Source organism: Saccopteryx leptura, chromosome 1, assembly GCF_036850995.1.
Source record: "Saccopteryx leptura isolate mSacLep1 chromosome 1, mSacLep1_pri_phased_curated, whole genome shotgun sequence".
Classification (NCBI taxonomy): Eukaryota; Metazoa; Chordata; class Mammalia; order Chiroptera; family Emballonuridae; genus Saccopteryx; species Saccopteryx leptura.
In genome coordinates, this window is record NC_089503.1 from 293263048 (window position 1) to 293275785 (window position 12738).

Genomic DNA, 12738 nt, shown 5'->3' on the forward strand with positions numbered 1-12738 from the left:
TTCCCACGTGCAACATTTCCAAAGCATCCAGCATGGGAAAAGTATTGCAGAAATGCAAACTTCTTGTTTGGGATGATTTGCACAATGGCACACAAAAAATCTCTAGAGGCTCTTGATCAATCATTGCAAGATTTGCGTGGAAACATCAGACCATTTGGGAACACATTAATAATGCTTGCAGGAGATTTCAGGCAAACATTACCTGTAATTCCTCAATCGACACCAGCGGATGAAATAAATGCTTACCTGAAATACTCTATTTTGTGGCAACACGAAAAGACGTTAAAATTAACTACAAATATGCATGTCCAGCTGCAAAACGATCAATCAGCTGAGATATTCTCACATCAATTGCTGGAAATTGGGAACGGAAAGGTGCCAGTTGATCTGACCTCAGACCTCATAACTTCTGCAATTTAGTGACATCAAAAGAAAAATTGGTTGAAAAAGTATTTCCCAATTATAAGAATCACGATTGGCTGAGTGAACGAGCTATTCTTGTGGCCAAGAACAAAGACGTCTACGAACTTAACAATATTATTCAGTCCAACATTCAAAGTGAGGCAGTCACATACAAGTCCGTCGACACTGTTGTGGAAGCAGATGAAGCGGTTAATTATCCAACAGAATTCTTGAATTCACTTGATCTGCCAGGGATGCCACCGCACGTACTGCAATTGAAAATTGGCATGCCAATTATCATGTTGTGAAATATCAACCAGTCAAAGCTTTGCAATGGCACATGGCTTGCAATAAAAAAATTAATGAGCAACGTTGTAGAAGCAACAATCTTGACAGGACCTTTCAAAGGTGAAGATGTCCTCATTCCTATGATTCCAACGGATACGCCATTTCAATTTAAGAGATTGCAGTTCCCAATTCGATTGGTGTTTGCAATCACCATCAACAAAGCTCAGGGCCGATCTTTAGAATTGTGCGGTTTAGATCTAAACACAGATTGCTTCTCACATGGACAATTATATGTTGTGTGTCCTAGAGTCGGCAAACCAGACAATCTCTATATCTGCACAGACAGTGAACAATGAAAAATATTGTATACCCACAAGCATTGTGAAATTAAACATATTAGAAACGTGCACTTTCTCTTTTCTTTCTTTTCCATTTAACCTGACTGAGCCACAGCAACGCGTGGCCAGGTACGGCTAGTTATGAATAAGGAATTAGCATGAATTTGTTAGGTATGATAATGTATTGTGATATGTAAGAAAATGTCCTTATTTTTTACAGATTTATACTGAAATAGTTGGAGGTCAAAGTTGTAATCTCTGTAATTTTCTTTTAAATATTTCAGCAAGGAAAATAATGAATGAAATATAGCAAAATATGAATAAATATTTAACTATTCATGATGCTATTTTCTCTACTTTTACATACGTTTGAAATTTTTATAATAAAGACATTTTAAAAAACTACAAACCTAGAAATTCTAATGCCAAATAGGAAAATGAAAGTTTCTTGGTTTTACTCACTCAGAGGGAAGAAAAAAATGTTTAATGTAATTAAATGAGAACTGTTCATTGGAAACTACCCTATAATTGATGTTCTTTTCCTCTGTTTTTCAAATAGGCTTTTTTATGGAACCAACAGTCTTCACAGATGTGGAAGACCACATGTATCTTGCCAAAGAGGAATCTTTTGGGCCTGTTATGGTCATTTCTAAATTCCAAAATGGGTATGTTCTTCAGGCACATGTTAACAAGTTTTGATTAAATAAGTTCTTTTTTCTTCTTCCATTGAGCTATACATAGAGCATAAAATGAATGAACATGGTTAGAGCATTGTCCTGATATGCCAAGGTTGTGGGTTTGATTCCTAGTCACAGCACAAACATGAATTAACCAAGGAATGCATAAATAAGTGGAACAACAAATCGATGCTTTTTATTCTCTCTTTTCTTTCCTCTCTTTCTCTAAAATCAACCAATACAAATTTATTAAAAATTCAATTTAAGAATAATTGACTTAACTAATTAAAAGAGAGTGCCAACTGATGTAGATTGAAATATACTTTGTTTCTTAGCTTAAATTAATGACTGACATGAGATTTTAGCTGAGTGAAGTTTAGTTCTTGTATAGTTGACATTTGAAATGTCTCTGGACCCAGGTAAATAACCAAGAATAGCAGAACTAGTTTTTATATTTACATTCTTACAGAAGGCCGCATCTGTGAAATCTGATTTTCTCCCAAAAAAGTGCTGCCTTCCTAAATGATTATGCCCCCAGAAGCCTAATATACAACTTTTTTCTTCTTAACTTAGTGGGAAGAGGAGAGGCAGAGACAGACTCCCTTATGCACCCTGACCAGGATCCACCCAGCAAGCCCACTAGGGGGCGATGCTCTGCCCATCTGGGGCCCTTGCTCCATTGCCACTGCAGCCATTTTTTTAGCGCCTGAGGCAGAGGCCATGGAGCCACCCTCAGCACCCAGGGTCAACTTGCTCCAATCCAGCTATGGCTGTGGGGGGGGGGGGGGAGAGAGAAAGAGAGAGAGAGAAGCAAGAAGGGGAGGGGTGGAGAAGCAAATGGTCACTTCTCCTGTGTGCCCTGACCAGGAATTGAACCCAGGTCATCCACACACCAGGCTGACACTCTACCACTGAGCCAACTGGTTAGGGCCTACTCAACTTTTTATAGAAATACCTGCCATCACCATATAATCAGCTTTAAATGATATCCTGGTTTGTTATATAGCATATGAAACTTTCCAGAGTATTCAGTGTATTGAAGAAGGCCACATGGTAACTGAACTCATAAGAATATTTACTGTATTTCCCCATGTATAAGACACATTTTTTTTGGAAAAATTTGGGGTCTGAAAACTGGGTGTGTCTTATACAGTGGTTGTGGCATTTCAAATGCCATAGATGGAACTGAGGACAAGTCAATATATGAAGACAATGATTTTTCATCAGACACAGATGAGGACAAGCTAATGGATGGGAGTTTTGACAGTGATGAGTTGTATGAATTTTATGATGAATAAAACTTGAGTTTGGGCCTGACCTGTGGTGGCACAGTGAATAAAATGTCAACCCAGAACACTAAGGTTGCTGGTTCAAAACCCTGGGCTTGCCTGGTCAAGGCACATAGGGAAGTTGATGCTTCCTGCCCTCTCCTTTTCTCTCTCTCTCTTCCCCCGCTCTAAAATGAATAAATAAAATCTTTAAAAAAAAATTAAAAAAAACAACAAAAAAAACTTGAGTTCAACAACTTTATGTAACATATTTTTTTTCAAATTTTGGCCCCAAAAGTAAAGTGCATTTTATACATGGGAATCTACGGTAATACAATAGCCTGATGGTACACTACGCAAGATCCTTTTGAATTCTAGCTTTAGTTTTCTTCAACCAATGATAAAGTGGGGGAGAAAAACAGAATATAGAGTTCAGAAGAACCTCTTGGTCTTTAATAGACACATTTTAAGAGACTTTGGGGACATTAAGCTATAGTGAGTAAACTTTGACAAACTGATTCAAGAATGCCCTGTTACCCTGTTACCCTGTTCCCTTATTATAAATTCCCCCATAAGACAGTCTCTGTGTTAAGCGTGCAGATATTAGAAGCCATGTTTGGGGGGTATAAACCTATATAAGTCACAGTTCCTGTCCTCAGGAGTTTATCATCTACTGTGGGAGACAGACAAGTATATGGGCAATTAATCTCAGAAGGCCAGAGGCAGTATTGTACAGGGGGTAATCTGTACTCTGACCCCAGACCTGGCTGCCTCTATGGGCCTGGGCCAGTTACCTAAACATTCTGTGCCTTGGTTCCTTTATTTGGAAAATTGAGTTATTAATAGTATCTACCCTTGTGGGTCATTCTAAGGATTAAATAAATCAAGGGTTTGCTATTGGTGTGTTGCCATTGTTATGCTTGTTATTATTAAAGAAGTAGACAAGATATATTATGAAACTATGTCATCTCAATAGTCCTCATAAGCAATGGCATAAAGCCTTAGTCCAGTCTATGAATATCTGGATCTCTACTAGGAGCAATGCAGTGAAGTGTGAGCATTTTAGCAGCTTTTCAGTTCACTCCAAGTTAGGTTCCAAATATCTTGTGCAAATTTAAAATTGTGTGTAGCCAAGATTACCTTTGAAAATATCTTTGGAAGCCTCCTTATTAAAGCCTGTGCTTTTTCTTTAAAAATTCAGTACAACTTATTTTTTCCTACAGTTTTAGAAAAGAGTCTGTTTCTTTGTTGGCTTGCATCTACTGACCGTATCGTAGAAAATGTGTGCATTTCTAAGCATGAGGATGACACTCAGAAAGGTGAGATACTCACACTATGACAGGCAGGTTAGAACTGGACACATACTGAATCAAAAGGCAGTGAAGTCACCAGACCCATTTAAGGGATTGTCTTATCCTCCTTGTGTTGAATTAGCAAATTAACTAAATTCCCACTCATTTGCTACTACAACACCATGGTGTAAAGAGGAGCAAGATCCTCTGGGAGTTTCCAATCTGGTTAGGAGGTGAACCAAAGGTTCACAAAGAGCCTGACCGGGCAGTGGCGCAGTGGATAGAGCGTCGGACTGGGATGCGGAAGACCCAAGTCCAAGACCTCGAGGTCGCCAGCTTGAGCTAAAGCTCACCAGCTTGGACCCAAGGTCACTGGCTCGAGCAAGGGGTTACTTGGTCTGCTGAAGGCCTGCGGTCAAGGCATATATGAGAAAGCAATCAATGAACAACTAAGGTGTCGCAATGAAAAACTGATGATTGATGCTTCTCATCTCTCTTTGTTCCTGTCCGTCTGTCCCTATCTACCCCTCTCTCTGACTCTCTCTCTCTGTCTCTGTAAAAAAAAAAAAAAAAAAAGTTTACAAAGAGTTTATTCAAAATCCTGAGTTGGAGGAATATGTGCTTTCTGATTATAGCTGACTTTTACTGAGCATTTACTGTGGTCCAGACACTAATAGCTCATTTAATCCTCACAACAAAGCAGGTGCTATCATTACTATTATTATTTCCATTCTCACAAGAATAAACAAGTGTGGGAAGATGAAGTCATTTGCCCAGGGTCATCCAGGCAGTCTGGCTGCAGAGCCCTCCTACTGCGTCACTACCATCGACACCCCAGTGGCACTGGTGGGAGCTGGGGGTGCAGGGCAAGGCGCCGAATGAGTTGTGAACTGTGTCTAAAGTCTGAAGAGATGGAGGGCAATGGGGGTTGCTCTGAGAGTATGTCTAGAAGTGGGACTCAAGGGAGGGCTGAGGAAATCATAAAGCAGAACCAGCAAAGAAGATGGAAAAGATGACTTCAGGTTCATTTCCAAAGGGTGTTGTATGATATAGATGAAAAATATCATACTGGAGTTGTAATGTTTCACTGGGAGTATCTTTTGGTAGAAGCCTGGACAGTTTAATTTATAAAAATGTAAGTAGGTTGGCAGTAAGGTTATCCTGTTTCTAGCAAAGAGGGGGAAAATATGAGAACATATAGTGGGAGTGTTGTGCTTAACATTTCATGAAGTTTTATGTCTTCTAAAAACATCTTGTAGGGACATTGATGGAGTGTTGCAGCGAGCAAATAATACAGAGTATGGCTTGGCCTCGGGGGTTTTCACCAGAGACATAAATAAAGCTATGTACGTGAGTGAAAAGCTGGAGGCGGGCACCGTGTTCATTAACACATACAACAAGACGGACGTGGCAGCCCCTTTCGGTGGAGTTAAACAGTCCGGCTTCGGAAAGGACTTAGGTACGCTTCACTTTTCCACTGCATGTTCCCTTTGTTCCCACATCACAGAAAAGCCTGCTCTGTGTTTCATGCGATCGTCATGTACTGTTTTGAAAGGCATTCATTTCCTCCAATCAGTTTGATCTGTGTTGAGAAGGACACTAACATCTTTTATTTATTTATTTTAAATTATTTATTTATTATTTTTTTTTTTTACAGAGACAGAGAGTGAGTCAGAGAGAGGGATAGACAGGGACAGACAGACAGGAATGAAGAGAGATGAGAAGCATCAATCATTAGTTTTTCATTGCATGTTGCAACACCTTAGTTGTTCATTGATTGCTTTCTCATATGTGCCTTGACTGTGGGCCTTCAGCAGACCGAGTAACCCCTTGCTGGAGCCAGCGACCTTGGGTCCAAGCTGGTGGGCTTTTTGCTCAAACCAGATGAGCCCACGCTCAAGCTGGCGACCTTGGGGTCTCGAACCTGGGTCTTCTGCATCCCAGTCCGACGCTCTATCCACTGCGCCACCGCCTGGTCAGGCACATCTTTTATTTTTATTTTTATTTTTTTGAAAGAGACAGAGAGTCAGAGAGAAGGACAGATAGGGACACACAGACAGGAAGGGAGAGAGATGAGAAGCATCAATTCTTCATTGTGGCACCTTAGTTGTTCATTGATTGCTTTCTCATATGTGCCTTGATGGGGGGGAGGGAGGCTCAAGCAGAGCGAGTGACCCCTTGCTCAAGCCAGCAACCCCACGCTCAAACTGGTGAGCTCGAGCTCCAGCTGGATGAGCCTGCGCTCAAGCTGGTGACCTCTGGGTTTCGAACCTGGGTACTCAGCTTCCCAGTCAGATGCTCTATCCACTGCGCCATTGCCTGGTCAGGCGGACACTAACTTCTTTTAAATGTTAAAACATTTTATTGAACATACAGAAAAGTACACAAATTGTGTGGAGAAAGTGTTTCTTTTTAAAAGAAAATTAGTGTTGGAAGGGAAAAGAACCTCTGACAATATCTTTTAGCTAAAATAGTGTTTTTTGTCTGGGTTTTCTTTTGGCCTGACTTTTAGCATGAACTTGGTTTAGCACTTATTGGACTAAGTGGACCCAAGACAGGCAAAATGGGTACAGTGCTATACCCAGATAGCTCCAAGAATAAATCCTGTCTCTGAGCTGCTTGGCAGTCCTTCACAGTCAGCACTGCAACTTGCAGGGGTTTGGGGCTCTGGGAACAGATTTCAAGTTTGTAGAAAGCCCAAAATGCAATTCATTGTGGGCCGTGACACCATCCCACTTCAAGTAGTAGTGGGAACACTAAACCAGGTGTTATTCTAATTACTTCACCTGTATGAGCACAAGCAATCTCACAATAGCCCTGGTAGAGAGGTACCATTTATTTTATTTAATGGATGAGGAAAATCGGGGCTCAGAGAGGTGGGGTAACTTGCTCAAAGTCACACAGCCAGCCACTGGCAGAGATTTCCAAGCCAAGCAGTCTGGCTATGGAGCCCATGTTCTCACTCCCCATGGTCAGTCCAGCATGTTCAAAAACTGAAATATATGTGATTTCCTGAAATTATAGTCAATTAATATAAATTTTGTTAACTTGGGGCATTTTTACATTTTTTCTTTCCTGATGACTTTGGGCTATGTATTGGCAGCAATAAAAGTAACTCTCATTTTAAATTCCATTGAGTGGAAGGTGAAGTCATTTTTTTTTTCCAGGTCTTTTATCTAGTTTTCATCCTGCCTCCAACATACAGTGGGAGATTTTCTTTCAGAATTCACTACAGGGGGTCCTCGGGTTACAACAATCTCGACATAACAACATTTCAAGTTTAACACGCTCACTCCCATAAAAACTTAAAAAGTTGAGATGTGAATGTTTCAGCTTACGCCGTTAGCATCATACTTACAGACTACTGTGGGCGGACTAGTTTGGCTGCACATGGTGGAAGAATACACAGTAATGCAGTTTACCTAGGCCACTTTGGACTGTTAAAAGCTCAAGGGTTCCGTTTGTGTCAGGCTAGGGTTTGCTTTGACTTACACCAAAATTCCAGTTACATCACTGTCGTAGGAACAGAACTGTGTTGTAACCCAAGGGCCCCCTGTATTATGAAGTGAAGCAAGTTGTCTTTTGATGGGCCAGGTTCGGGTCTTGGTTTTCTTATAAAACAGGTGATCCTAATTTAAGGGCACAACCCTTGTTTTAGCTCAACCCTCAGAATCACATACTCGTCAGCTTTGTGGAATTTATGCCCTTTAACTACTATAGAAATTGATGATTATTCTAGTTTAGAATAGAAAGAGAAAGCAATCCTGAGCAGGCAATGGCGCAGTGGATAGAGCATCGGACTGAGACGCGGAGGACAGAGGTTCGAAACCCTGACCTTGCCCGCTTGAAAGAGGGCTCATTCGGCTTGAGGGGGGCTCACCAGCTTGAGCGTGGATCATAGACATGACCCCATGGTCGCTGGCTTGAGCAAGGGCTCACTTGCTCTGCTGCAGCCCCCAGGTCAAGGCACATATAAGAAAGCAATCAATGAACAAATGAGCCACAATGAAAAATTGATACTTCTCAGCTCTCTCCCTTCCTGCCTGTCTGTCCCTCTCTCTGTCTCTCTCTCTGTCACACACACACACACACACACACACACACACACACACACAAAGCAAGATCTATTTATTATTATTTTTGTGTGGATATGGCTTTCTCTACTTCTAAAATACTACAGGAAGCAGGAAAACTGCATTTTCCTTATTTTAAAATATGATTAGTACTGAAGACTGTAGGTAGTCATTATTGTGAAGACACAATGGATATAGCTGTGTATCTAAAGATATTGTGTAACCATAGAAAAGGTACAGTAAAAACACAATTATAAAAGATAAAAATGGTATGTACACCTGTATAGGGCACTTACCATGAATGGAGCTTATGGGACTGGGAGTTACTCTGGGTGACCCAGTCAGTGAATGGTGAGTGAACATGAAGGACCAGGACATTACTGTGTACCAGTGTAGGCTTTATGCACACAGTACACCTAGGCTACACTAAATTTATAAAACAACACAAGATTAAAGCAAGCACAAGAAAAAAATTATGAGATCAAGAGACATAGTATAGGTCCTGGCTGGTTGGCTCAGAGGACAGAGAGTCAGCCCAGCATGTGGATATCCCAGGTTCAATTCCCAGTTAGGGCACACAGAAGAAGTGACCATCTGCTTCTCTCCCCCTCCCTCTGCCCCTTCTCTCCTTCTCCTCCTCCTGCATCCAGTGGCTCAATTGGTTCAAGCTCACCCCTTTTGCTGAGGATAGCTCTGTTGGTCCAAGTATGTTAGCCTCAGGTGCTAAAACTAGCTCAGTTGATTCGAGCATCAGCCCCAAATTGGGGTGGATCCTGGGTCAAGGCGCATGTGGAAATCTGTCTCGCTATCTCCCCTCCTCTCACTTAAAAAAAAAGAGAGATATAGTATATGCTAAACAAAATAAGTCAGAAAAGGATGATATGATCTCACTTACCTGTGGAATCTAAAGAACAATATAAACAAACAAAACAAAAACACTCATAGATACAGAGAATAGACTGGTGGTTGCCAGAGGGGAGAAGGGTTAGGGGACTAGGTAGAAAAGGTGACCGGATTAACAAGTACAAGTTGGTTGTTACAAAATAATCACAGGGATGTGAAGTACAGTGTAGGGAATATCAGCAATAATATTGTAGTAACTATGTATAAAGCCAGGTGGGTACTGGAAATAATAGGGGGGGCACTTTTTAAAGTGTATGATTGTCTAACCACTATGCTGTCGACCTGCGCTAATACAAAATTATTGAATATAGCCTGACCAGGCGGTGGCGCAGTGGATAGAGCGTCGGACTGGGATGCAGAGGACCCAGGTTCGAGACCCCGAGGTCGCCAGCTTGAGCAAGGGGTTACTCGGTCTGCTGAAGGCCCGTGGTCAAGGCACATATGAGAAAGCAATCAATGAACAACTAAGGTGTCACATTGCGCAACGAAAAACTAAATGATTGATGCTTCTCATCTCTCTGTTCCTGTCTGTCTGTCCCTGTCTATCCCTCTCTCTAACTCTCTCTCTGTCTTTGTAAAAAAAATAAAAAAAGAAAAGAAAACTTGTTTTAAAAAAAAAAAAGATGGATTTGAGGAAGCCCTAAGGCCTCACATCTTCAAAAAAAAAATTATTGAATGTAAACTGTAATTGAAAAAAGAGACACAGTAGACAAGAGATGCTTAATCATGGGGCCTATGCTGAACTTAACTGAATCAGAACCTGGAGTCTCACACGATTATCCGGTGATTCCCATGAAATTTAAAGGTTGAGAGGCACTGGTCTGGGCCACATTCTATTTGCTTAGTGACCAAGACACCTAAACCTGTGTCCAAAAGTCTGGTAACATCACACCCACCTATGAACATCCATCAAGTTTTTCTCTTCCCTAGGTGAGGAAGCACTAAACGAATACCTCAAAACCAAAACGGTGACGCTGGAATATTAGAGCAACACCACAATCGGAACTCTCGGCAGACAGCACTGCTCCGCACTTCTCAACACGTGTAAGAAGGCTGGGTGAGCTGAGGAAGGAGGCATCAACCAGGAGCTAGAAAAATACAGGCATGGACCATGCAGACGGTCAGGCCACATGTCTAAGCATTTACACGTGTACCTTCTGTACCTTAAAATGACTCCCACTTGTTGGTTTTTGATAATGTTGTGTATTTCTACAATGCCAAGCTGCTTTCCTCCACCAAAACTAACCTAGTCATGACTATCCATCTTGAAACGTCAGTACCATTCAGTTATAATCACTAAGTGCATTTTTTAGAAGCTTTATATAATATGTACAGGTTTTAACTTCTGAACCATATGTTGAGTTATTGAAAAAATTTTTCTATAATTTTGCCTTCAAGAAACAGTATATCCTATAAGGAATGTGAAAGAAGTTTATTTTTTCATATTTGGAAATAAGATACATCTTTGTGCCTTTGATATTCTATTTTTCAACCCACTGTGATAGGTGACCAACTCACAGTTCTTAAATACCTACTGGGTAACAGGTATTAGTATACAAATTTTCATGACAAGATCTCTGACCCCTGATAGTTTAAATTTTAGTCAATAGCTTTGAAAGTAAATTTTACAGTATGATATAGGTGTGGGCACAAGTAGTTTTACAGTTGTGATACAAGTAAATAATATAATAATTAATAATAATACAAGACTACACTCTGTTTTTTGCACTCACAACTGTAAACCTACTGTTACCCACCACAGCTGTATAAAGTAAATAGGTTTTGGGGGCTGATCTGGGTTCATATCATACAATCTTACTATCTGTGACTTTGGGAAACTTAGGCAACTTCTCTGAGCCTCAGCTTTCTTATCTGTGAAATGGGGACAGTAATGCCTCCCTCAGGAGACTTATGATGAAAATTCAATGTAATAATATAAGTAAAACACCTCGCACCATGCTTTGTGGTAGATAATAAAAGTTAACTGTTTCCACCATCACTAATTAAACAATATATAGTTAGATATATTAAGTAGATGAATTAATTCATTTCCCTAGGACCCTTCTCAATAGTCATGATTCCCGTACTCTATTTCTCACCCTGTCCTGACCCAGTGCCCGATACAGCAGCTCTGGAAAGTGCCATGCAACAAGAAAGGACGATGGCGCAGGGAAAAGGGTTGCTTTCCTTCCTGCAGCTCACTTATCCTTCCTAGAACATCTTGTTTCCCATTTTCTGTTTACTGATTTTGCTACTCACTGGCTATGTCATCTTGGGCAAGTTACCTACCTGATATCTCAGAGCCTAGATTTGGACTCTATAAAATGGATAAATTCCCTGTCTCATTAGGGTGTTATAAGGATCCAATAGATTCATCTATATAACACACTTAAGGTTTTTGGACCCTAGTCTGCTCACGAAATGGGAATTATTACAACTCACGCAGTACTCATAGCACTGCCTGTTGCCGGACAAAGGTATGTAGGGAGGTGAATTATCACCATCCTTGTGTGCCTAGAAGGTGAATTCCTGAAGATGGTCAGAGCAATTAACCTCTATTTTTCCTCCTTCTAAAGTAAAAATTCTGCAATCTCTTTAAACCTTGAAGAAGCCCTTACAGAAGAGTTGTTTTGAAGGTTTAGCGGCTTACAATCTGGGGACCATAGGAAATCAATAATTAATAAGCAAGAACAAAATCAGAGGCAGAAAACATTCAAAAGGAAGAATACCAGATGACCCTGGCATGGTCAATAGAGCATTATTTTGTCTGAGAGCTTTTTGTATTATATCATAGCTCATTTACCACTGGAAATCTTAGTTGGAATGAATGATCTCTGGATTCCTATTTGACTAAAATGACAAAGGCCTTATTATAACGGAACCACAATTTAAATGTGGTGTCTGAACTCATTTCATGTGGTTAAAAATATCATTTACCAGATCTTCTAATGATGGATGAAATGGCAAACAAAAACATGCCTGTTCTAGACTGATTTTACCTTCTAATGTTAATCTGGGTAGCAGTGTTTTTAATCCTCAGGTCATAAACCTGCCTCAGAATCTCATAAAAATGGAACCCCTCTGCTCCACTTCTCCCCAAATTCATTACACACACATAATTCTGCAAATATCCTCATGGGATTCACAGCCCTCCTGAAGCCCATGGTTGGGCCTCAGATTAAAAACTCCTTTTCCCACAGTGAGTTCTAAAGTTCTTACCAGCTGGAGTTTTTATCAGACTGTTGATCAGAATCAAAGGCTCCATGGAATTCATAAAATTACCGGTGAATTTGAGTTGGAACCTAACGATCCACAGCCTACTAAGCAATTTAATTAACACACTGAGTAATTAAATTATCATTGTTCCATCTGATCACTGATGTATTCTGCTGAAGGGTAAAGCTAAGATCTGCTTGTCACTGAACTGGGGAAGGTGTGGACACTTTCAGCAGTTCTACATTCGTTTTTTGTTGTTGTTTTGTTTTGTATTTTTTATT

General features: G+C 40.5%; 1 protein-coding gene across 1 annotated transcript in view; it reads left to right on the top strand.

Moving 5' to 3' along the window:
• ALDH1L2 (aldehyde dehydrogenase 1 family member L2) overlaps window positions 1-12646 on the top strand; it is a 60843-nt gene extending 48197 nt beyond the window's left edge. The window contains exons 21-23 of the mRNA XM_066356137.1: window positions 1588-1693; window positions 5525-5724; window positions 10172-12646. Of these exons, the coding sequence (XP_066212234.1) occupies window positions 1588-1693; window positions 5525-5724; window positions 10172-10227 (362 nt within the window). The 3' untranslated portion in view covers window positions 10228-12646. The remainder of the gene's footprint in view (window positions 1-1587; window positions 1694-5524; window positions 5725-10171) is intronic.
• Window positions 12647-12738: the final 92 nt, after the last annotated feature.